Here is a 26,055-nt window from a genome sequence, read left to right as displayed (position 1 = left end):
TGCATTGTTTACTGGCAGGAAACCCCACATTTTTCCTCTAATACTGCCAATAAATTGCATATATGAACTATACTCTCAAAATGTAGTTACCCATGGTAGCTAAAGGTCATGATTATAATATTCTCTCCACTTCAAACGTTTCCTCCCAGATAAATAAACGAGGATGGACGAGTTGAGCTCCTCTGACCGACCAAACATTGCAGTAACACTTCTGCCGTTTGAAGTTTTCTGATGATGAACAGTTCATTTCTCATGATACAAACAGGTAAACAACATCACTTCTTCTTTGTCTAGAAACGAAAGTATTTGTGCGACGAAAGCACGAGCAGGTCATTGGCTGTCCTGAGAGAACAGCTCCTCCTTCAGACGATAGTAACGCCCTTTTTTGGCCATCAGCTCACTGTGCGTCCCCTCCTCTACGACCTCGCCGTTCTCCAAGAAGATGATGTGATCAGCCTGCTCCACAGTCTTCAGCTGATGAGCCACGACCAGCACCGTCCGGCCACGAGCAAAAATCTCCTTCAGCACCTGAACACAGAAATATGAGGCCACTTCACAAACACAATTCTTTTGTGGACCTCTTCCCCTCTTTGGCTGCAGGTAGTGGTTGTGTTTATTATCAGTTTATCAGCTAAATACTTTCTGGATTAACTGGTTAGTCTTAAAAAAATCAATTTTACAATAATACTAAACTCATAAAACCCTAAAAAATTCCAAAAAGCTTTAGGTTTCCCTTCGACCTGCCTCTGATTCAGGTGTGCAGAGATATCTTTGGGCTATTGTTTTCCATGTCAAGACTGGGGGTGTTGCTGCTTTAAGCTTCTGTGTTATTTCTATTCTAATTTATAGTTACAAGTTTAGCCCCTTCATCTGATTGGTTGCCACTCATAAACAGATGGGTGGGGCTTCTGCACTCACAGCCAGAGCTATGTTCATTCAAGTTCCAACAACAGGCCCATAAAATTAGAAAACTGTCTTATAGTAATAGGCATCCACACTATTGAGTTCCTGTTTCTCTTTATTCTTTATTTTTCTTTTTCAAGTTGCTTCCGTACGTTTTTTTGGATGTTAACTACTCCCTCAGTTTTCAGCCAATTTTCTCCGTTCAAACTTTAAAAAATTCTGCTCTTTCTGGCTATGACTTTTGGTGCTCATAACTTCTATACTTTTTGAGATATTGAATTTTTTTTGCAATATTTTTTGCCCATTTCTGCCATATTATCAGTGGCCTCACTGATTTTCCTTGCCGGGTTGACCTGTGTTTTAGCTCAGTGAGTTGAGCATCCGTTCTCAGACTGGAAGGCCCGGGTTCAAGTCCCGCTTATGGCAAAATTTCTTTCAGTTAACAGTTAAACTTTTTTAAAACTCTTTTCAGCACAATTTTCAGTTTTTTCACCACTTTTCAGCACAAATACCAGCTTTTTCAGCTGTTTTCAGCAAAAACCTATTTTTAGCAGAAATTCTGCTGATTGAACTCTTTTCAGCAAAATTTTCAGTTTTTTCTGCTGTTTTCAGAAAAAAACTATTTTCAGCAGAAATTCTGCTGATTCATCTCTTTTCAGCGCAACGTTTTGCTTCTTTACCTCTTTTCAGCAGAAATTCTGCTGCTTCATCTCTTTTCTGCAAAATTTTCAGCCTTTTCACCTCTTATTAGCACAAATCTCAGCTGTTTTCAGAAAAAAACTCTTTTGAGCAGAAATTCTGCTGATTGAAATCTATGCAGAAGAAATTCTGCTGATTGAACTCTTTTCAGCAAAATATTCAGAGTTTTCACCTCTTTTCTGCCCAAATTCTGCTTATTCACCTCTTCTGAAACATTTTCAGCCTTTCCACCTTTTATCAGCACAATTCTCAGCAGCTTCTGCTCATTTCAGCACAATTGTCAGTCTCTCCACCTCTTCTTTGTGAGAATGAGCTAAATAGCAGCCCTTAGACCAGGAGGGCCAGGTTCGAATCCTGCTCAGGGCAGTTTTTTTTTCTTCTCAACTTTTTCAGCTTTTTTCGGCATACATCTTCAGCGTTAAGGCATCCACACAGCATTTTCGCAGGAAATGCAAATTTTTCTAGTTTCAAATGTGGCTCGCTCATCTTCTCGATGAGCGAGCCACAGGTCAGGAGAGATGCTTTGAGCACAGCCCTGAGTTTATGTTTAGATCACTTCCTGTAACCCCTATTTTGACCACGTGCACTATGAGCTCTGTCATTTCTTAACAAACCTCACACCTACAGAGCAAACACCAACTGATACGACTCTGGAGTGAAGGACGCGAGCTGACAAGTTTCCAAACCTGAAGGCGGTGGATCGGGTGATGAGAGGGACCAGGGTGAGACTGTCCTGAGTCATCTGGGGTGAACATACTCACATCAGGTGTGGGCCACTGTGTGGATTAATGGATTTGCAACCCCGTGACTTTGTCCACTTCCAAAACAAAATAACTTTGAAGGATCTGCATTTTGACACATACTAGAGGTACAAGTTCAGGTGCACTTCATCAAAGAGATTAAAAATCATGATGGAAGCGGTCCAGACTTGCCTGAGAGGAACAGGAGACCAGCCAAATCTAAATCAGGGGAGGTTTGCTTTTGCTTTTTGTGTTATTGGCCCACTGCCCAAACTTTCTCATCGCCAGATATGTAAGAGCAGCTGCTTGACTCACACCCACACACAGAGAAAACCCATTCACGCTTCTTGCATGCAGGATTTCCTTGTTTGGTCACCGTGAGGAAAGCTGAGGGTCGTATGGAAGTTTCTGAGCTTTATTTTTATATACGTACTGAATGCTGTGCCTCGACATCCAGTTTACTGGTTGCTTCATCCAGAATGATGACCTGCGGGTCTCGAACCAGAGCTCTGATCACGGCGATGCACTGCTTCTGTCCTCCTGCAAGACGACCCCCACCTTCTCCTACATCTGAGAGGACAAACAACACAGACCAAGGTTACAGTGGAAAACATGCACCTGCTTCAGGTTTTTCCATCACAACTTTACAGTTAATCATTACTGAAACATAGCTCGTGGTTTACCTGGCTACCAGCTTCCAGCTGGATATTTTACAACTGTAAAATCTGACTTTCCTTACTTCACATCTGTCAGAAAAAGTTAATATTAACTTTCATAAACCTATCTGCAGCTCACCATGATCTATTTTAAACATGTGCCTCTGTACTTGATTATTTTGTCAACTGACTTGAGCATTTTCTCCTTGTTAGATCACCTCTGTAGCTGTCATATATTTTTATTTCCTGATGTAATGAATGTAATGAAAAGAAAAAACACACACAAGGGGCTTATAAGAGAAATATCTCACTGCAATATGCAGTATGAGTAGATAGAGAAGTAATGTAAAGAAAGGCAATCAAGCAAAAGTAAACAACATGAATCTGAATTTTTCCATGTTGTAGGTATGTACTCATTAATAACACTCTTCAAATTTCAGTGATTATTTTCACCGCTGTGGGCAAAGTTAATATGCAGAAGCGTGCTGGTCTTTCAGGGGTGGGATTTCGTTTTCCCAAGGGGTCACATGATAAACTGGGACTGCTGTGGACCAATAAGCTGAACTCAGTTCGTCTCAATGTTAATTTTATCTCTTTAAAAGCTACTGTTATTACTTTTCTGCTCTACTCCACATTCCTGGAAACTGAGGACATTTGTCTTCAAAATAAAAGTTGTGCATTAATGACACATTTCAAAAGGAGCAACAGACAATTATGTCATATAGAAAAGACAAGCAACCTGCTCGAGGTTCACAGTGCCAGCGGTTACCAGGGGCTCACTGACAGCTCTTTAGGCTTTTGATTAGCTTTAGCAACAACTCAGAACTGGTCAGGTAATGCTCATTTTTCCACTGTAACCAGTGGTTGGCAGACAGTTGCCAAGTGGTCTCTAGACCCGTGTGATTGAGGTGAGGCACAATACCACAGATGGCTCTGTACCTGTGTCGTACTCGTTCTCCATTTCAGAGATGAAGTCGTGTGCGTTGACATTATTTGCAGTTTCTTTCACCTTCTCGATGCCGCAATCCTGCAGGCCGTATTCAATGTTGTATCTCAGGGAGCCAGAGAACAGCACGGGATTCTGGGAAACCAGGGTTACCTGCACGAAGAAAGGATTAATGTGGTTTCACCATTTAAACAATTAAAGTAAATAAGCTGACGCGTCTCACAAGAACAAAACCTGAGAGTCAAAGTTTTGTTGGGCTACATGTGGAAAGAAGGAGGTTCACTGTCCACGTGCTATTTTAAGATCTAGACCTACTAGTAAATCAAATACACTTACACCCTCGTCCCCAGAACTGGTCCAGCTGCTCCAGTCAAACAAAAATCTTCCAGCCTCAAAACTCTGAAGAGTGTTTGAGCTGAAGACAAGACTAGACACGGCAGCTTTCCAAGCAAGAAAAGCCTTTACAGAAACCCTCTGACGACCTCTTTGTGTCATTCATTTGAGGAACCGAGGTCTGTGACTTGAAGCTGATGTTAGATTAGACCCACAGTTTTAAACATTAACTGCATCTATATCTAACATACGATTACATGTTTGCATCAATTAAAGACACATTAAGTACTGAGATCATATGTACCAGGAGCATCCCTACATTATTTGATTTAGTACAATGATTTAAGCTGTACAATGAGCCGTCTGTACCTTTTGATGGAAATATTTGTGTTTGTAAAGGTGGAGCGGCTTTCCATCCAGCAGGATCTCACCCTCCTGGGGCTCATACAGCCTCTTCAGGAGGCTGACACAGGTGGTCTTTCCACTGCCGGAGGGACCCACCAACGCCGTCATCTTCCCTGGCTGCAGCTCCATCGACACTGACTGGAGAGAAGACGTCAGTGCAGCATTCATAAATCTGTCCACCTCTCACAAATTAATGATTAACACCATTCCAACAGTGACACTGTAGGATGAACACAACCATCACTGTAACACTAGGAAACTGTTACCTTCAGGGCAAGTTTCTCTTGATATTTGAAGGTGACATTTTGGAAAACAATTCTTCCCTGCAGATTGTCAGGAGCTAAATCTCCCTCCTCCTTACACTTGGGTGTCCTGTCCAGGTAGCTGAACACTTTGGAAATCACTCCAACTGTGGCCACCGTTTCACCATAGCAGTACAAAATCTCCTGCGACATAAATAACCCGTTGAATATCAAAAACAGGCACTACATGTTAATAAATATCCAGAATGATTCGGCTTACCCTTAAATTGACTGACATGGGCTTCTGATACAGGAAGAAGGACACAAGACTGCCGATGCTGAGCTTTCCGGACGAGATGAGAGTGCGGGCCTGTAACAGCATCAGTATCTTTATCCCCAGAGACACCAGCTAAATAAAGAGAGTTTGGAGAGGAGGGTTACTTGCGAAGGAGCTAAAAAACAAACAAAGCAGGATCCATTATCATGTCAGCACATATCAAATACTGGGGAAATACTAAAATGCTTTAAGAAACCAGGGTACCGTTTCTTCTTGGTGCTTAAATATTAGCACATATGCAGTTAGAGCTGAGAATGAAACATGTTCCCTTGCTTGTAACATGACTGTCGCCTTACCCTCCGCACTAGGAGAAAGACTGAACTGTAGATTCCTGAACGTCTCTTGACTACGCGCATCTGCGCCAGAGCCTCCTGATATCTCCTGATTTCGTCTTTCTCGGCCTTGAAGCTGCGGACGGTTTGAATCCCGCTGACCGTCTGGGAAGCCAGGTCTGCATTCTGAGCTTGGCAGTCCTGAATCTGCTCTTTCAGCTCCTGTCAGACAACAAATCAGGATCAACAAATAAAGTCTTCATGACTCCCACTTTTAATATCCTTGATTCTTTCCAGCTGCAAACATTTTTCTTCCTGTCATCGAAAAAAGATAAAGAAAAGTCTGGCTGTTTTTTCTTCCTTTTACACCTACCTTATACAAGGTGCTGTATTTGTTTTGCACTACAGCTAAGAGTGGCATCTCTATGCAGGTGAGCACAGTGAGCTCCCAGGACAGGCGTAACATCACTACCAACATGAGGAAGGTTTTTACTGTGCTGCGAACCACGGCGTTAGCATTCAGCGCTACCGTGCGGCCCATCCTGTCCACATCAGAGTGCAGGCGGGAGGAAAGACGACCTGGATGGTGAAACAGAGAAAAGGACAGAGTTCAGTAACCGCTTAAATCTGCACAGCTTCAATGTTTGTTTTAGATTATGAGGCTTTTTAGACGCTAGTTTGTCGGGCCAATTGCAGTTTAAGATGACGCTCCATTTACCGAGGGTTAAATCAGCGTTAATATTTTCATTAGGGGAACCTTTGGCATTGTTGACCCTGCAAATTCATGCAGTCCCTAAATATCTTAATAGACATGTCGTGCTCCTCTCACCGGGGTTGTTATCATCAAAGAACTGCACTTCCTGCTTCAGGAGGGTGTGAAACAGCAAATGCTTCAGCCTCTTGTTCAGTCTGGCCAAGGTGCACATAAATATACCACCTCTCATGCCAGAGAAGAGCGCGCTGTTAAGATGGAAAGACAAAAAAATCAGAGAGATGCCAAGTAAATAAATGTTCTTCCTACAAATATCTGAGAGACAAAGAAATGGTGGGAACAGTTTTGGTTCATCACCTTCCGAGAGAAATGAGAACCAGCTCTCCGAGCGCATAACCGAAGCCGGCTTCAAGTACTTTACCACTCAGCATATCAATGACCTTCCCCTGATACAACGGGATAAACGTATCACCTGTGAGGAAAGATGAATGACAGGTACAAAGGTAAACAAGGACAAAGTCAACAAATTTATTAAAAACTTATTTCGAAAGCAGTATTAAACTGTAGTGAGTATTTAAGGACATGTAGTGTGTGGTGGAAATCACATTTGTTACTGACTAGGTTATGAGTGCTGATGATAGACCGTATATAAAGGACAGACTGTGCATTTTTAAGCCAGCCCCCTCTTTGTAGGGGTTTCTTAGCAGAAGTGACAAATCTTGGATGAGCAGGTGGAGTCAGTGTACAGGTGCCGGGACATGCTGCAGGCACGAAAAGTGCTGTCATGGTGAAATCATCTTGCCCAGCCTATTTTTTTAAAATGCCAAAACCTGCACGTGGACCTTATAAAACATGCTAATGTTGACATAACTCGTCTCTCGTATTGATTTGCCCTTTTGTGGACATAAACGAATGGTTCAAATCTGTGCTGGTCTTTGGAACAAATATTCCAACGTGGCTAATTCTGCCATCCCAGCACACAGACTCAGCAGCAGGAATCGATGGTTTTACTCTATCAGTGAACAATGATAGGAGAAAATCTGCTCTCACAGTCTAATTTTTACTTATATACTGTGTTTTAGAGAGGATTTGTAGACTCAAAGGTCCCTTCTCTTCCAGCTGATTAGAAAAAAACCTTAAACAGAGTAAAAGAGAAGTTTTGTTTACTTCTCTGAATTAAGTAACATGCAGGACCTTTCAGGTCTAACAGGATTTGGAATCCAGGAAGAAAAAGACAAATACATACATTCAAGGCCTCCTAACCTATAAACAAACTTCTGCAGCTTCTGTTTCCACTCTGATGCACACAGAACAGCAAGTCCGGTCTCTTAGAAATATTTTATGAGGGAGTGCTTGCTAACAAGCTTGCCCTCCACCCTCTGATCCTAACACGGCTACTTCTGCCTGCATGTTTCTGATCCATAAGTCTTACACTGTAATAAACACATGTGCTCTATCTAACACACTATAAAATGGGAATGTTTTATACTTACAGATGACTCCTAAGATGAGGAAACCGAACGCTGCGATCAGGTAGAGAGTGTCTGGTTTGAAATATTTTAATGTCCTCATAAGCAGCCCACTGGTATCCAGTTTGACGCTGTCCGTTTTTGTTTTTCCATTCCCACTGAGACCCTTTTCCCAAATTAAACAGGCCAGAGATGAGGCCATCGGGCCCAAGAGGAGCATGCTGAGATTGGGAGATGGGCCCGAGTAAGGCTCAGATGGAGATGCTTTAAGGAAGCGTCCACTTTCAAACACGGGAGGAAGAAGGCAAAGGAGCGCCACCAACCTGTGGAGGACAGGCTGGGGCTTTCCATCAGTCAACACAGAGGTGAAAACATGGAGGAAAACCCATTTTACAGCTCCAAAGGCCCACACGCCTTCCAGTCCACCACAGCTGGAGCAGTCGAGCAGCAGCAGCCCGGTCCACATCGATGAACCCAGAACTGCATCGAAAACAAGGACGAAAAATCCTGAGGCTGCCACATCCGTCATTTTACCCTCGGTTGGCGGTGAAAACGCAGGAGGCTCAATCGGATCCTACAACAGCAAGTATTACAGTCACTCAGAAAAGATGTGTTAAAATCTAGATTTACTTTATCAGGAAAACAATTATATTTCCCAAACGTGTGTCTTTTTGTAAAATATTTAACTATTAATCCCAATCATCTCAATGACAGTGGAAACTGCCAGAGGGGGAAAATCGGGCAAACAGGACTTAAGGTTCAGAGTTAACTATTGCAGGTGTGAGCAGCTCATAGTGGGAAGGTGATTCTTTTGAACTTCACCGTTCTGATTGGTTGATTTGAGTATCTTCTTTTTCTCTCTCTCAGGAAAATAGTTAAATCAGATTGAAAAGCTTCTACTTCAACCAAAAACCGTTCATACAGGAAGCAAACGGCCATTACCTTCAAGGTGAGCGACTAACAAGGAGTCCACAGGAAACCACTGACTGGCATATGACCTGGTAGTAAATACTACATGGAGCCCGGACTGTCCACTAGTGGCCAACCATCATCTGCAAAGCAATGCATGATGAGTTAATTGGTCCCTGTGTAAATGGTCCTTAACATTTTTCCTTCCACAAGAAGATGAAAATAGAAACGTAAACACTAAATAGACATTTTCTTTATTAATTTCTATCTGGTTTCGTTTAGTTTCATTTAGTTTCTAGTGTTTGCTTAATTTGTTTCATCTTCTTATTTTATTTTATTTTTATTAATTATTGTAGTATGAAGGGTATTTGTCAGCACTGAAGCTGTTACAGTTAACTAAAACAAACTAAAAAATTGCAACTAGTAGTGAAAAAAAAATTTTTAGTTAGTGGAATAAAAATAATAACTAGAATTTGGAAAACGAGAACTTTATGCATTTAAAAATGTAAATGTGATCACATTTCCAACAAGCAGCAGAAAGTTGGTGTGCAACTAGCTCATGTGCATGAGATGTTTACATGATATTTAGTGTTTCTAGCTCCTCTACAGTCTTTAGTACTCAGAACCTGCCAGTTATCAACTGCCTCCTCTGCTACTTCGATACAAGTGGCTGATGAGGACATATCTAATCTGTTAATCTTCATCACAAACATTTAAATAAAAAAGGAACCATTCTCCGCAAATGAAGTTTCCTATCAGTGGTCATGCATCGGTCTGTAAAGCCTGACACACACACAGAAGCTGGAAACTAGATCTCATAGGTGTACGTTTAAATTCACATCTCTCCATGTAATTCTGTTTTAAGATATTCTATCTCATTGGTACATAATTTGCGCAAGTTTAATGTGTGTATGTATGACTGTGTGTGTGCCTGAATTACTTTTGGTTAATTTAGGACCTTTTGCTACTGTGGCCCAACATTCATTTAAGTGGTTTTATAAGAACATAAATATCGATAGAAAATATCAGAGAAAATAAAAAGTAAAACTGAACTGAAACTAAACCTTTCCTATTCCAAAATGGAAGGATCAAATCTGGCAACAGAGTGAAACTAGCGTAAACTGAAACTAAAATTTTTAAATTAAAAAAAGGTAAAGTAATATGAAATTTTATACTGTAATAACACTAGTCAGGAGCCTAATTTTTCATGACTTCAGAGGAGAGATTACAGTACAAACACAGCGCTTTGTGAAGCATTTGGCTCACGATCATGAGGTCATCCTCAAGCCTCAAACATCTGGACCAAAACCTCACCTGAGAAGGTGTAATAACAAACTGGACCAAACTATAAAAGGCTAAAAATAACCACATTTCCTCTCTATTTGTTATACTTTGTGTCGTTTTTTGGTTTCAGTTTTTGTTTATTTACACCCACTCTCGCAGTATTAGGGTTACTCTCAACAAATATATCCTTAATCACTGAATAAAATATGCAAAAAAGTAAAAATATAGGTCCTGCATTTTTAATTTAATCTACTCTAAGTACCACAGAGACACATTTTGTGACTCCGGGGATAAAACGGTGCTGTTTTTCAAACTGTCTACATCACACTTATGGAAAATATGAGCAAAACGTTAACACTAATATCTGTTATAGTTATATTAACAAAGCCTTACAGATATTTAATGCAACTGGAGCATAAAATATATCTGCAGCTGCTGGTTCTCATTGTAGCTTTCTTAATTGAGGTGGTAACTTCAGTAATAGGCCGTTTAGGTTACCTGCTCTCCTACCTGCCGTTTCACATTTACCTGTGTATACACCTGTGACGCATTAAAATGTATTTGAAATTGAGTTAATCGGGATTGATTTAGATTACCTACCGTATATCTCTCTCCTCCACAGAGCACAGCTAGCTTAAGTGTCTGCAGCACCCGCTTCACTTTTACTTTCACTTTCATTTAGCTGACACCTGCGCGGCTCAGACCACGTTAAAAAAAAAAAAAAAAAGAGCGACATTACACAAAATATCAAACTCTGTCCTCATGTCTGTTCAACTATCGTTTTTGTACCACGAATCAACGTTTGTGGGACAGCTGTGGAAAGTTTTACACTAAGAAAACGGCTCATTTCACACATTGGCCACAAGATGGCAGCAGTTTGCGTCGTTGCTTATGCTGCTGGAAACTACTTCCTCCCTTTCACAATAAAGGCACGGCGGTTTGTTTAATTGTCTGTGTAGGAAAGATTTACACCCTTTTGACAGTGTGACACTAATTTTGGCAAAAACTCTTAAAAAAATGTTTTTACATGAAAGTTAGGTTTTATATATTTCATAAGACAGTTTACTGGTGAAAATTCCCATTTTTGCATTTTCTAAAAATAGTATAATACATAAAAGCATAATAATAACATTACACATGATTCTTGTAGCATAACAGGGGACACTTGGATGTCATTTTCTTATCATATTGCCTGGCCTTTACAGCACAAGTCAGATCCCAGTTTTTTATATTAATTTAGACAGACAGACAGACACTAGTGCAATTTTACCAGCATCAGCAGAGACCGATCAACCATTTTTGAACAGTTGATCATAAAATGTTGACACCAAACTTTTTGACCATGAAAAATTTTTTTTGTGGAATTTATTAATTCTTATAAGAAAATATAAAATCAGTGTCAACCCTTTCATACTATAAGAAAAAATAAACAGTATACAGGCTTATATTTGATAATAAAGCCTTGTATTACATCCATGTTGATATTTTTTGTTATTTTTGTTCTAGTTTTTAAACAAGCACTTATGAAAACAAGTTTGAAGAGAACACATATAATATAGTTTTACTTTCTCCTCAGCATGACATTCAATGATTCTTGCACATAGAGAGAGGACCAAGTTCAGCAGGTATCATATGCTGTGGAGCCCTAAGGACTATATTAAGGGTATTATAGTGTGTAAACACACAGTGTCACTGATTGGGCCAAAGTAAAAATGTCAGCAGAGAAACAGAGTTTCTCCCAAGTGTCTCTTATCCATTTTTATAATTTTATTAGGTATAAAATCAAATGGTCTTTTTTCCTAGTAAGATCAAACTTTGACTGTTTCCACTAATTTATTGGGCACTTACCAACAACTGCTGGGCTTCAGGAGCTTAAATCCCTCTCAAACCTTTTTCAGTATACTTCAAATAAATATGCACCAATATTATGTGTACTAATAAAAAATAAGAAGAACATTAGTTCTCAGTCTGAGAGGCTGTGTTTTATTCTCCAATAATAACCGAGGCACGTAAAAATACATAAAATTAAAAAATTAAAAAAAATCCCAAGAGACATCTCTGATATTCAAACATTTATTTTCCAGAATCATAATATATAAATAAAGAATTTATAATAAAGTTATTTGAATTAAAGCAAGACAAGCATCTAAAAATTACTAAAATCCTCTGTTGGTGCTTACATCTTTGTTTACTGCAATACAGTTTATACCTGAAAAGTGTATTCAATACTCTGTTATAATAGCTTGTACTTGTAGTGTGAGCTGTGATCAGCGCCTTTGAAATATTCCTTCGAAGAAATGTTTCAAATGTCTGACATGAAAAGCGAAACCATCTGCTTCTTTGTTTCTGAAAGCACGTGAAATTATCAGTGTGGGTAATTTTTACGAAACACGGCAGCTATGTAAAAAGGCACTGTTGCATTGAGGAATGAAAAGCAAGCACAAGAAAAGAAAAACATCATTAATTCACTGCTATTACAGTACATGTTAAATTGCTATATATGACTCTGAAGTGCAGGCAACAATTTTCTAGGTCCATGTTGAGTGAACCAAACAGCTCAGCAAGGTGGGAAGAAAATGTATGATTCTTCTTTAAAGAAGCCAAAAATAATAAAGTAATATATCGTTTACTACACCTTGTTAAAATTCCCTCTGAAGTCTAAGCACCTCTAAACACAAAGCTCCTGTTTATTCCTGAAATGCAGAATCTGGGTCATTTCTCACCATCGATGATGACTTAGACCTCACAGGGCTATCAGTCTGCTTTCCTTTTCATCTTTATCATTCCTGAAACGAACCAACCACTAACAAGAATAAAAGCAACAATAAATTCATGCTACAAGTCTGATATAGCTCCACTGTTTCACAGTTCATTCATTGCCACGAGTATGTATTCATCCGCAGCTGAAAATAGACCCAAACAAATACGGTACTTACTCCTGCTAAAAAACAAACAAACATTTCATTAAAAAGAAAAGAAAAAAAAACACGACAGCAGTGATTCGGCGCTTTCTACGAACAAAACCGGACTTGTAAAGTATAGTTGTGGTTTATTTTAAAAGATATAAATTTTGAGTTTCGCTCAGACCGCTCCTGGTAATTAGCTTTTAAACAAGCTGAACATAATCGGTATGGCTGTTCTCCAGGTTGGCAATGCCGGCATGTGATGCTGCAGTAAGTAATCAGTTGTTATCAAACACGAGACTGAGTACGGGATGCATTGAACTTAAATTTAATAAGGCAGAGGCTTTAATATTGGGAACTGTGTGTTTATCAGTGTTTTTGTGCTGTACAGACATAAATCAGGTGAGCACTGACCAACAGGTGCGGCTTCTCAAGAGTTATTTTGGCGCACAGCCAACACCAACAAAGGTCTAACCTTAAAATGATTTAGATGAATGAAAGGCTGGAGTTACAGCAGGACACATGAACACCATGTCAGGCACTGCACATCATGTAAACTGAATAACTGCACATAAATTTCAAAAATTCTTAAACTTCACATGCTGTGGAAATATCCTGACTTCCTGCCTTTCCTGTGATAGTTTCCAGTGAATAAGTGAAGGAGAATAGATGGAGTTTTTCAATACAGCTGAAATATAGCTAAAGTGGCAACTGATAAAACAGTTGCGTGCGCAAACCAATAACGCATTAAACTGAGGTGTTGTTTAAATTTTCATCCATTCATTTATTTTCTTAATCACTTATCAAAGTACACCTTCTACAGGTCACCACAAACTCACATTCAGAGCTACAGCCTTTTTTTATTTAGCACCAGTCATGTTTAAAAGTATTCACACCCCTGAAATTATCTGCCTTAAACCATAAAAGTGTCACGACACTCTGCTGTGCAGCTTTCGCTTAGTTTCACTGACACGGAAGGGCATTAAAGCGCTTCACGCCCCTGTTTACTCTGGATTAGGTATCAGTGATAAAAATGTGTGAGCGACAGGTCTGACTGTGCTGTTCACATTGCCATTAAAGTACACGGTGTTCAGTAATCTGTGGGTACTTTACGAAAAAACATGAAGTCCAAATGTGAAAAGCTTTTCTATGATTGTTAACATCAATGTGTATAGTGCAGTCTGCTGGCTTAATCCTCAGGCTATAACAAATTGTTGGTTTTGGTCTTTTAAGATGTCTTTATAATGTTATAAGTACAAAATAAAAACAACCCTGATCCATTAAAGGGGACCTATTCTGCTCATTTCTGGCTCCATATTTTTATTCTTTTACTCCCCCAGAGTAGCTTTGCATGATTCACAATTCAAAATAATCCTCATTTATCTTAGTGGGCTTTTCTGCTGCCCCTCAGCTCATCCTCTGTCTCAAACCAGGTGTTTTAATTCCTCTCCTGGTAAGCCAACTTTCTACTGATTGGCTGGAAACTGAAGTGGGTGGGGCTTCTATGCTCAAAACCGCAACTCAGTTCTTGAGACTACTTTCAGGCTATCCCCTCTAACATCATACTTAAAGTAGAAATGGTGTTTCCCACAGAATAAAAATCTATTCTTGGTTTTGTTGAGAAAGAGGTGAAAGGACGCCGTCCTAAATTGATAAATAAATAATATCAATCACACTTTGAGATAGAGGTGGGCGATAGAAACGATATACGATAGAAACAATATAAATTTGGCCAACGATAGATGTAGGATGCAGCTGAGTTTTGGACCCAGATTACTCCGCGAAGCTCCTCACTACGGCAGCCGTAATGCTCTGACAATCCATCAAGCAGTGCGGCTTACCAAAGTTGTACTAAAACATTTTTAACAGATTTCTGCAGCCAAAATTGGTTCGAGGTCAGTAAGCACAACCAGAATTCATACATAAGGCACACTCTCGATTTTAAGTGTGCCTTATAGTGTGGAAAATACGTTATACAGAAGAAAAGAATATATCGTGATATACATAGTTACCGCACATGCTTCAAATTATATCGCGATATGAATTTTAGGCCATATTGCCCAGCCCTACTTTGAGACATTAAATACCGAGCCATCACCTGGCTCTCAAGAAAGTTCCTCATCCCACGGAGGAATGGTCTACAAAGAGGCGCCCACACAGAAAGCAGAGACTGAGAAATTGAGTGACGTCGAGCGACTTCTTGTGAAGTTTAACTTTGCGGTCAATGATTAAAGCAACTGCTGAGACAAGAGTGAGAATGCAGAATAGACTGATACGAGAGGTGATAGACGCAGTAGGTGGACAGAAGTGCTGAGCCACCTACACATTATACCTACAGGAGCTGCTAGATGCCGTGAAGCTCCTGGTGCACAGCTGTTGTGCTGATGTTAATGCCAGGGAGGTTTGGAGCTCGCAGTATATGCCTCAGCACCCAGCAACCCCATTCTGTAACTGTACGTGGTCACATGGCTGAGCTGCTGTGGTTCCTAAAGTTTTCCACTTTGCAATTATATCACCTAAACTTGACTGTGGAATAGTTAGGAAGGAATCTTGTTACAGGACAACTCTGGAGTGCACTGAGCTCATTCTTTCACAAATGTTTGTGAAAGCAGACTGCATGACTGGGTGCTTGATTTTATGCACCTGTGGCAAAGCAGGGCCCATAAACTCTACATTAGAGAGTTACCTAGGCAAACAGAGCGAATGTCCTCTAGTGACCAACTGTCGACTAGAGCTGCCCCTCGGGGCTGTGAAAGAGCTCCAGAGCAGAACTAGTACCAACCTCCTGTCAGAATAATGCTTTGACCAGCTTGCCTGTAGAGAAAGGACTAGAGCTAGCTGTTTAACAGCGATTGAAATGTCAAAATAAGAGTGAGGGGCTTGATAGTGATGTTAGATGGCTGTAAAAATAAAAAAAATAATTGCAACATATACCTGTGTTGCACACCCAAGTGAAGTCTAGGTGTGGGAAACACTGTTCGAAAGATCTGGATGAAACTCATATCTTTTGGTCATTGGTTTCGGCTGTATTTAACAACTATTCACCACTGTAACATGACAGGAAATAGAAAAAAACATAACATGTCCCTCTTGATAAGGCCTCACTAGGTTGCTGCACCACAATGTTTCCCACTGATATTACTGCACCGTCCCCTTCCTTTCTGTTTCAAAGCTCAAGAGTATCTACTCTCTGTGTCTCTAAGCTCATCGTACACTAACACACCATTGAAAAAAAAAAAAAAAAACTGTTCCAGCAAACAACTACTAAAGATTTGATTTCTCTAATGAGGGATTATGTACGTATCTTGGCTTATTAGAGTGATATACCTCATGTGTGATAGATTGTGTAGATAAAATCAGCAGCATTTGACAATAAACAGTACAATCACGTCGTGGTTTTTAAGTGCACATCTCTTGATGCAACCTTGGTCAAACAGTGCAAACTCTTCGTTAGGGATGGGTACCGGTAGGTTCTGACATAAACGGTAGTAACCAGACCGAAAAGCAGCGCACATTTCGGTGCTTTTTTTTCTGAGCTGTGATACACTTCTTCTCTGCGTGAGTAGCTTAACGTTGTTCGTGTGTAATTTACGTTGAGTAGGCTAACCACGTTATTACATTAATGCATGTAAGGTGAACTAGCAAACATCATCATAGCTACATGCGGCTGTCTTCTTGTTTGATGGCAGATACTCCCTTCACCCTGGCCAAAAAGGCTAAAATGACCAAAGAAAAAGTGGAAAACAGTTAAACATTTTTTTGGACAAAGTTTGTGTTTTTTCCATTGTTTAAGCACTGCTTCCAGCCAAGAGTGATACCATATATGCCCTATAGCTGCAGAAAAGGCTAACATTGTTATCTTTTTACAAAAAAAACAGCTAAACATGAGAGGTTTTTGGACCAATTTTGTGTTCTCCATTCTTTAAGCACCGGTTTGAGCACCGTTTAAGCACCGGCACCGTTTCAAAAGTACCGGTATCGGATAAAACCTAAACGATACCCATCCCTACTCTTCGTACTATTTGTTCTGACTTTTATGGTGCTCCAGATGTTAGGATGTGTGGCATCTTTCAGAAAAATAAACCTCGACACATCTGACGCACCAGGCAAGCGGCCGCAAATATTAGGAATCATTTGCAGAACAGTCTGACCAAAGGTGTGACGTGTGCTAAAAGGTGACACACAGTGTAAGCAGGTTCAGACGCTGGTGATATACTCCGCCCCGTTAGCTGAGGCCTTGTCTTTATCTCCCTCTGTGGACACGCTGCTGTATTGGCAACCAGGAACGATGTCAATCGTGGGTGCCGCCGGGTCGGGAGCCGTGGGTGGCTTCACCTGATTCAGCGCCTTCCTCTCCTTTTTATCCAGCCAGCAAAACGACACCATAAGGAACACGGCGGATGAGGCAACAACGGCACTGCAGGCAAAAAAAACATGGAAATAGTGGCCCGTTCTGTCAACCAGGATTCCTGGAAATAAAGAAAACATCAACAGTGTCAGCATTTTGACTCATGATAGCTTCTCGTCAGAGACGTCCAGAAATCCTTGGCGGTTTTTCTTGGCTAAATCTGTTGTACTAATCTTGTTTCATAGTGCAGTCCTCATAAGCGCAAACCTGTGGAAAATCACTGACCCAGAGCTTACATTTGTCATCCCCAGGGCAACTGTGGCTACAACTGTAGCTTGACTCCACCAGTGTGTGAATGTGAGAGTGAATGAATAGTGGAATTGTAAAGCGCTTTGAGGGCCCCGAAAAGCGCTATATAAATGCAATCCATTATTATTATTATTATTATTATTATTATTATTATTAGAGGTCAGTGTGATATTTGTTCACAGGCAAGTTCTCTATTCAAATCAGCATAATATATTCTGACTCCACCAAAAAAAAGAAAAAAAAAAGACATCTTTTCAAACTGTGTTTATCTTCCATAACCGTGACCTCGGAAAATCCTTTTCCCCGTTATAATCAGCAGCACATCAGGTCAGATGTACAAGCAACATAATCCTGCCGTGATTTGTCTCTGTGGTTATGTCACTGTTCAGCTGGAGAAGCAGCCAGATAAACAGTCTAAGCATAACTGTCATCTGAGACGAAAGCAGCCCTGAGAGGGAGAGGAAGCCTCTGCCCTTTTCTCACTCTGCTGCAGCTCGAGCTCGCTTCTCCACTGAGAAGAACAAACTGTTTTTCTCTCTGTGCTAAATGGCCTCAACACCCTGCAGTGCCGCCTCCTCCTTCATTTCAGCCGTTCACATAACACACATGTGAAAACATGTGCACTGAAGCGTATGCAATCACACATGAAGGCTTTACTTTTTTGTTTTTTTATAGGTTGAACCAGATAAAAGGAAAAGATGAGTATGGAGCAGGAATTTAGATGGAGCTGGATTAATATTGACTTGCTGGCTTTTAAACTGACTTATCTACAGCAACAAAGCTCTGCCACTGATCAATAGAGGTCAGTGCACTGTAACTTGATAAGAAACATGAGGATAGATAAAAAAAATAACCATAAAGAAACAACCTGGTGCAAAAAATGGATGAAAATTCACCAAAGACTCAAACTATCATGTTTTTGTCATATGTTTGAGTTTGCATTCTTTTGGCCTCCACTTTTATTTTGAAAGTATTTCTGCCACGAGATTAACTAATTAGAGAGACGAGTTTTCAGTACAGTGCTCTTTTAGCCTGGCTTGATCTTAAGCTGAACTGTTAACCTGGTCTGGAGTTGTGGTTTAAAATCATCGGCAAACTACGAATCACTAATGCTTTTCCGCAGCATCACGCACCTGTGTGAGTGGAGCACCTGTGCTACCCATCATATATTTTATATTTTTTACAGATCTTCATTATCTGATCATTTCTCTGACTGAAGTAGGCGGCGCTGAATCTGTCCGTTTAGTGAAAGAAAACAGCTAAATGATGCCTGAATTACAAACTTTTATGTGAATATAGAGTGAAGCAGTCGGCATGATAATCGCTCATTCTTACGGGAGTTTTATTTTTTGTCAAATCAGCTTCTGCCAGGAAAGCCTGGCTATGTTGAATTTGCTTCACCCCTCAGATCGGGGTTTGATGATGTTTCTGTGGCGTTTCTGGTTCTTGTGTCTGGTTTCTCCACCTTTTCTAATCTGAGTGTGCTTATCTAATCTTATGTTTACCTTTGTTAGAGTTTCTCTTTATGCTTCTGCCGTTACCCAGCCTCATTGTCATTTCACATTTGGATTGTTTCCATGCCTGTATTGAGCAACACATTTACTTCATCAAACGCACCTTTTGTTGTTACACCTGCCCTGTCTGAACTATGATACTGGTTACCTGGGAATAACTGAGCCTGCTTAACCTCCTAGGACCTGCCGTCCACATATGTGGACATCACATTTTGGGTTATTTAGACCAAAATACTCTATTTTGCTGTACAAGGGCCTGATATCCACTTACGAGGACATTATACTGCTACTGTTCTATCAAAATTTTACATTTTAGCCATATGTGGCTCTTATTTTTCATAAAAACAAAAATAAGGTAAAAAAAAAAAAAAAAATCTGGTAATTCTTTGTTTTTACATTCATCAGACCCCAATATGCCAAAATATCAAAGAGAAATTAAAAATGCATGCCGTGGAAGAGTTCGGGTCTTAGGAGGTTAAGACCAACTGATTTTTATATCACATTTTCCAGACAGACCAGATTCAGATTTCGTCATGTGTTGCATCTAACCATAACAGTTTCATTTTTAATTTCAAAAGGAAGGTCACATTTAGGCCACTGTTGAGCGGCCCACTGTTGAGCGGCCCACTGTTGAGCGGCCCACTGTTGATTGGTCAGTTTTAGAAAGATATGTTTGATTTTGTAGCCTGTTGGTCTTTTTTTTTTTCTCGAAATCCATTTTAAACTAAGCAATAACTTTAAGTGACGTGAAGTCCTGAGAAAGGCCAAAGTGGGTATGAAAGGACTTTTAAGTCACTGAAGATAAACTTCTATAGAAAGTATTTTCCCCTTTTTTGGCAACTTGTAAACAGTCATGCATTTTTGGCATTGCTCCATCACTCAGACTCTTACTGGTAAAGGTCTCAAGTTGTTATGAGGCTCCAGCAGCCAAACAAAAAGGTGTCAGAGTCCTTCCTTTTGTTTGTCTGGAATATATACTACACAAAGTTCACAGTAACACAAAGAGGAAATACTTTCTGTCTACCTGAGACCATAAATTAGCTTCAGTCTGAAGGTTTAATTGTATTAACAGGGCTTTGGATTTTCTCCCCATCCCTTATACTATGGTGCTCTTAGATGGAATCTCCTTAGGGCCAGTATAAACCTGAGCAAACCTGTTCCAGAGTTCATGAGGTTGCCTTGAAGTCCCTGAAAAAATTTAAGCCAATCCTTTAAGCAGCTCTTTAGCTGTTCCCCCAGTCCCATACATCATGCAAAATCTAAGCCAGTGATGCAGAAAACATGAAGAGAGACTACAGGCAAAAATTATTTTGCATATTTATACCGCCAGGGTTTTTACTGGCTTTATGGTTATGGTTTCATGGGATAAAAAAGTGTGACCTACATTCTCTTCACATCTCTCACTCATGATAATATCTATATTTCCTTTACCTGCCAGTGGAGGCCCAATGAGCAGCGTGACACTCTCCATGACAGCAAGGAGGCCAAGGGCTGAGGGAAAGCAGCTCATCTCCACTACATCCATGAGGACAGTAAACATCAGGGAGCCCACCACGCTCATGGAAAGCCCGTAGATCACCACGTAAGCCAGCAGTACATGGAAGCTGGGCCCGATGCAGCAGATGCTGTTACTGAGCCCATTGACAAGCAAAGCTGCAGAAAACACGTAAACGTGTCGCCCTTTGAACCATGGCATGTTAAAGACGATGCCAAACGGTGGCCGCACCACGATGTTGACGATCCCCAGGATGGACAGCAGGTACGCAGCCTGACTCGGCTCCATGTCATTTGCTGTGGCGTAGGGAACCAGATACACCAGAGGTACCACAAACCCGAGCATCGTCCACGTGATGCCGATGGAGTACACGCGGTAGCGCAAGTTATTGCAGAACTGATTGAAGGCCATGTGTTTGCTCAGGAAAGCTAACATGGAGCTCCAAATCGTCCTCACCCTCCCTTTTTTCTTGCTCTCACTATTCTCATCTGGCGGAGGAGGTCCGTGGTTCATCAGCGGCTGGCCACGATGCCTTTTGGGCTGGAGGGGCCTCATCACAGCTCCACACACACAGCAGTTCAGCAGGACGGCCCCCAGAATGAGAAAACTTCCTCTCCAACCGTACTCTGTATGGAGGTAGTTTCCCAGGACAGGCAGAGCGCACAGTCCCAAGGCGGTGCCCGTGGAGGACATGGCGTTGGCAAATACACGGCGACGCACAAAGTAGTGTCCCAGGATTGTCACAGCTGGTTGGAAGCTGAAGCAGAAACCAAGACCTGAAACAATGAAAGATGAGTGACATTTTTATTATCAGCGATAGTGCTAATGGATTATAAAGTATAAATGTAGAAAAGTTCTATTATGTTTAATCTATCCTGAGTAACACTAAATGTTTTTTGCTAATGCTTTTATTTTTATTCTATTATTTTTATTATTTATTATTCTAAATTTGTCAGACCTCCCTTCAAGGTAACCTCCTTGTGCACCTCTGGACAACAGCTGGTAGAAGTCATGTACTGACCATTGTGAGACCATGTGCGGTGATTTAACTGCAAACCTCAAACTAAAACATTTAGCTTTCATTTTTAGGATTAGGGCACGTGATGAGAACTTATACTCCAGCTATGACAAAGCTTGAAGTGTAGTTCATTAGGACAGAAACATGACCAGGAAACATGGTTACATGAGCAACCTCGGTTCTATGAAACCATATTCCACTATGGAAAGCATGTTTTATCTTAGACGATTTATTTAGTTTAAGACAAATACTTTCAGAGATGGTCCACCAACCTCTTATATCATATTCTGGCCCCAGACAAGTCACTCAACATCTGTGCTACTATACAGATCTGACTTACTGCGAATTCGTCCACTCCCAGAAAATTAAATCATGATGAAAGGTTTATATTTTGAAACACTTGCAGATGCATAAGTCCAAGAGGAAAGACATGGAAGTAGTCCAGAGGTACCTTGGGTAAGGCTTCTCCTTTTATGCAGGGAGTACCAATGATAACATTTTAAAAAAATAAGATAAAGCAGTAAAGTTTTTGTATCTGTATCTTTATGAGTTTACCACAAAAATGAACAGCCACAACTATGGAAATTAGACCAAGGCTGTTATGAAGTGAAATTAGAGTTTTAACTTCTTTTGAATGTCTGTATGTCAAATTTAAGTGATATAAAAGATGTAATGATGCATTTACAGTTGTCCAAAATCTGTCTGCTTTGGTCTACAACAACCAAACAAATATTCGGCACAGCTGAACTCTACCTGTGCCTGCCCTTTGATGCTTGGCAGGTAGCTGTGTGTACCCATGGCAATGAAATGTGTGCTGGGATAATAAATCTACTGAGTGCTTGCTGACCTGTAATGACCCCGGCGGTGATGTAAAGCTCAGTGATTGACTGGGTAAATGAGCTGGCAGCCATTCCAAGCCCGCTCAGGACCCCTCCCAACATGATTGTCGCTCGGCAGCCAAGTTTCTCCACCAACATGCTACAAAAGGGACCTGTGGATCAAATTTAATGCTCTTAGTTTAATACCAGAACCCGAGTGGGCAAAGGCCTTAATCCTCCAGCACATTTCACATAACTTGTAATCTGCACCGACTGGATGACCTTCAAAAGAACCGAACATATGACTGAAAATATGTCTGCTCATTCATTTACACTGTGCACAAGATGACACATCTGTTTCTTACTCACCTGCCTGCCAGTGAGATTAGATTTCATCTTACACTACCTTTTGTGTGTAGATTTCTCAATCTCTAACACATCATCCTGACTCACCTGCCTGCCATGAAAAAAATCTCACTGTGTATACTTGAAAGCTTGAGCAAATACAGCAGTGTACACTGTTTAAAGGTCACTAACAGGGGTGTCAAATTTAACACGGCCTATCTCTGTTGTTAAACAGCAGATCTGCTAGATATTAATGGGGGAAAATCACTGAACTAACATGTTTAAAACTTCAGTTTTTGCGCCATTAAAAAAAAATTTAATCACGCTATTCTTTATCAGAATCTTTTAGACTGTGTTTATTCTAAAGTTACAGTTTTAATAACTCATGAATCACTTCTTAAGCTCACAAATCAGGCCTGGGACAAGGCTCCCTCATGCAATTTACTGGAGATAAACCTAAGCCTGTCCAATTAGCTCTGAGCCTCTAAAAAAGCTAAAAGTCTGCACAAGTCACATCTTGACTGTTTGAATAGAAATGGATGCGAAAAAACAAAACAACTATTATTGTGTACATCTTAGACCAAAACATACATTTACCTCTGGTTTGTTCAGAGCAGCATTAAAGGATGAGTCTGACATTACTGCATAACATCCTCATCGTAAACCTTAAAAAATAAACTTGAAGTGCTGCTGTGTTAAAGCTTTCCCAAGCCCATATTTTTCTGATGTGTATCAAATGGCATTTTTATGCTCTAGTTCTGCTTTTACATTTCATAAATAACATAAAAGCTAATTTCCTCTTCATCAAAAGCTCCTGTATTGTTGATCTCGTTGTTATCGGTCAATCTAATATTGCCACATACAACAATTATCACTATCTGTATGGGTTTTTTAAAGATTCATTATAAATCCCGATTATTTTGACTAGCTTATATATTATGTTCATTTTACTATCCCCCCGTGAAAGGGATGTTACGTTCTGTGTCTGCGTTTTGTTCAATGCATGTCGCCTGTTCATACTTAACAGTCATCGTGATGTAATGTTGTTCGAGTAAACAGTAAACGTGTGAGGACTTTAAATGGCCCTTATGAAGGGTTTTTGCTAATAGTGTGCTGTATTTTCAGAAAATGGAAGGAAGAAGTTTGAAGGAGAGGAACTTAAGTTGCATAGGAGTGCACTTAAACAGGCAGTTACCAGTTGTTCAGGTGTTGTAGGCCACAGGCTGCTTCTGATCAAACGCTCGCATATAATTGCATTTTATACTGAATGTGTGAACTCTTCCCTCATCTCAAATAAAAACTATGATGCTTATTACTTTTTTTTGATAAATGTTGTTGAAATTTATTTGGGAGTGAAGAAATTGTAAAGAGGAGGAACTTTATCCAACCATTGCGATAACACTGAGATAAACCATGGGCTGATTTCCACTATCTTTTTATTCTAGCATTTTAAATATTGACCGTTCAAAACTTATAAGACAGATAAGAAGTTGCACTATGTGCACCCGCTCATCACATAAAACTTATTTCTAATCTTTCTAATGAAGAAAGGACTCTTGGACATAGATAAAGGACCATAATCCTTCCAACTTGTGTTTCCAGGGGTTAAATCTCCAAACTAATCTCCGTTTTTGGATGGATTTAAAAGGAAGCCAACAGAATAAGAATAATTGTGTGACGCCTTCTTGTCATAAATCTACAATCTGCGGATATGAAGATGATGAAGATATGAAGATCAGAAATAAAAAAAGTGCTATAATTTGGTCCCTGATTTTAGTCTCTGTCTCTCAGTTTTGGCCCCTGTAGATGGATTCCTCCACCTAACAGCTGTGGGTTGATTTGCTTTATACCCGATCCATCTGTATACAGGATTAAGGATGATATATACAGACTTCTATAGTTTTACAATGTCATACTCATAGTAAATCTACTTTGGATGGATACAATATTATGGCTTATTACCAACATCCCTATGGAGAATATAACTGAGATTTATACTTCTAGTACCTCGCTGTTGAGTTTTTGTTGGACCTCTCTGACCCGTTTGAAAAGAGAATGTAAAATGTGGGTGATGTCACCGTGGCTATATTCATAATTTATATACAGTACATTTTATTCTTGGTAACCAGTGTCTATCATGACCCTACACAGTACAGAGAGGATCACGGTAAATAATAAGTCAACAGTAATATCTTCTGAAAGTCAGGAAACATTAGACCTTAGATAATCATGCCAGACTAAGTACGTCAGTTTAGTTTTGTTTAACTGCTATTAAAAGTGACAATTTATTGCTAAATCAGCTATTTTAAACTAATCTAATAAATCTGAAAGTTTTGATTTATGATAGGATGAGCTTCTTTTGAGTTTTACTTTTCATCAGCACAGGAATGAAGACTTCAGAAGGAAAATAGCCACTCTAAGGTTTGCATTATTTCTTCTGTCAATGAAACACTTGAGGCTGTGGGAAATGACAGGACTGCAGCTTCTCATGGAATAACCTTTAAATCAACATCACACAGCAAGACAGGTTAAAGCATCCTCAGTTTCTCTCTCTATCTGGTTTCATACTTTCCCTGAACAATAACAGCAACTGCAAACTAAAAACTACCCTCAGGCCAGGGGGCATTAAAGGGCAACTTCAGTAGTATGGTAAATTCTAGTTATTATTCTCTTAAATTACACCAAAATGAGTAAATTAGGCTTGGAAAAACTTGGGTCTGGTTTATTTCCTGGTCTTCTAGCTTTACCTCCTGCATGAAGCGCTGACGTCATGATGGAGGGCACCCAGGAGGTTTCGCTGTTGGTTGCGTGGAACTCATTCTGCAAGTCAGTGTAGAAGATTCCCACGCAGGAGGGAAATGCCAGTGTCAAAGCCAGGACAAGTATAGTGGCAACCAGCACCATCCAGCCCCAGCCGCCATCTGGAGCTTCGACTGCTCCTGTTACAGCCACGGATACTCGGCGCCCTCCTTCCTGTCCCCTCTCCTCCAATTCACAATCATCGGCCTCCTGGATTTTCTCATGGTCTATACCGTTGGCCTGCTGGAAGATCTTGGAGGCCTCCGAGTGGAGGATGCGATCACTCGTCCCGCTGATTCCATTTCTCTGAGTCATTTTCTGCTTGGCAGTTCAGGCAAGGCTCCTGTGTTAGTTCTGGAGGGTGTGTGATTGCACTTGCTGTCCATGTCACTGAAACTGCTGTAACCTTTATAGACCCTATAATCAAAAAAACCAAACAACATGTCAGGTATAATCGTGAGTGGTTTTCATTAGAAGTAAGGTTAAACTTTGGCACTAGTTGGACTATCTAAATAACCGACAGACATACTGTGCTGATCTCCATGTGATTTAAACCAGAGCCCAACTGATACATAATTTTCAAGCTCGATACCTATATT

At 40.3% G+C, this 26,055-nt stretch overlaps 2 protein-coding genes and 1 long non-coding RNA gene across 6 annotated transcripts; 1 reads left to right on the top strand and 2 right to left on the bottom strand.

Annotated features, from left to right (window-relative positions):
* Window positions 1-259: 259 nt before the first annotated feature.
* Window positions 260-10,912, bottom strand: LOC113017376 (antigen peptide transporter 2-like). Of its 2 annotated transcripts, XM_026160526.1 has the most exons (13): window positions 10,508-10,569; window positions 8,657-8,766; window positions 7,739-8,288; window positions 6,603-6,717; window positions 6,363-6,493; window positions 5,907-6,112; window positions 5,558-5,755; window positions 5,205-5,333; window positions 4,949-5,128; window positions 4,647-4,820; window positions 3,938-4,097; window positions 2,776-2,912; window positions 260-528 (listed from the first exon to the last, which is right to left on the bottom strand). In XM_026160526.1, the coding sequence occupies exons 3-13, from the start codon at window positions 8,241-8,243 to the stop codon at window positions 331-333; spliced, it is 2,133 nt and encodes a 710-aa protein (XP_026016311.1). In that variant the 5' UTR covers window positions 8,244-8,288; window positions 8,657-8,766; window positions 10,508-10,569; the 3' UTR covers window positions 260-330. The 2 variants fall into 2 exon arrangements, with proteins under 2 accessions (XP_026016311.1, XP_026016310.1); XM_026160525.1 differs by lacking the exon at window positions 8,657-8,766 and having other exon boundaries at window positions 10,508-10,912.
* On the top strand, window positions 8,237-20,473 carry LOC113017378 (uncharacterized). Of its 2 annotated transcripts, XR_003271472.1 has the most exons (4): window positions 8,237-8,300; window positions 8,429-8,492; window positions 8,582-8,663; window positions 20,420-20,473. It is a non-coding gene; the product is annotated as an uncharacterized LOC113017378 (long non-coding RNA). The 2 variants fall into 2 exon arrangements; XR_003271471.1 differs by lacking the exon at window positions 8,237-8,300 and having other exon boundaries at window positions 8,307-8,492.
* LOC113017377 (monocarboxylate transporter 6-like) lies at window positions 16,773-25,787 on the bottom strand. Of its 2 annotated transcripts, none has more exons than XM_026160527.1 (4): window positions 25,405-25,787; window positions 22,342-22,485; window positions 20,413-21,252; window positions 16,773-17,279 (listed from the first exon to the last, which is right to left on the bottom strand). In XM_026160527.1, exons 1-4 carry the CDS (start codon window positions 25,769-25,771, stop codon window positions 17,008-17,010), a joined length of 1,623 nt encoding a protein of 540 aa, XP_026016312.1. In that variant the 5' UTR covers window positions 25,772-25,787; the 3' UTR covers window positions 16,773-17,007. The 2 variants fall into 2 exon arrangements, with proteins under 2 accessions (XP_026016312.1, XP_026016313.1); XM_026160528.1 differs by having other exon boundaries at window positions 17,087-17,227.
* Window positions 25,788-26,055: the final 268 nt, after the last annotated feature.

This window comes from Astatotilapia calliptera, unplaced genomic scaffold (genome assembly GCF_900246225.1).
Source record: "Astatotilapia calliptera unplaced genomic scaffold, fAstCal1.2 U_scaffold_112, whole genome shotgun sequence".
Taxonomy (NCBI): domain Eukaryota; kingdom Metazoa; phylum Chordata; class Actinopteri; order Cichliformes; family Cichlidae; genus Astatotilapia; species Astatotilapia calliptera.
Note: the sequence above shows the minus strand (reverse complement) of the source record. Positions and strands in the feature narration are given on the sequence as shown.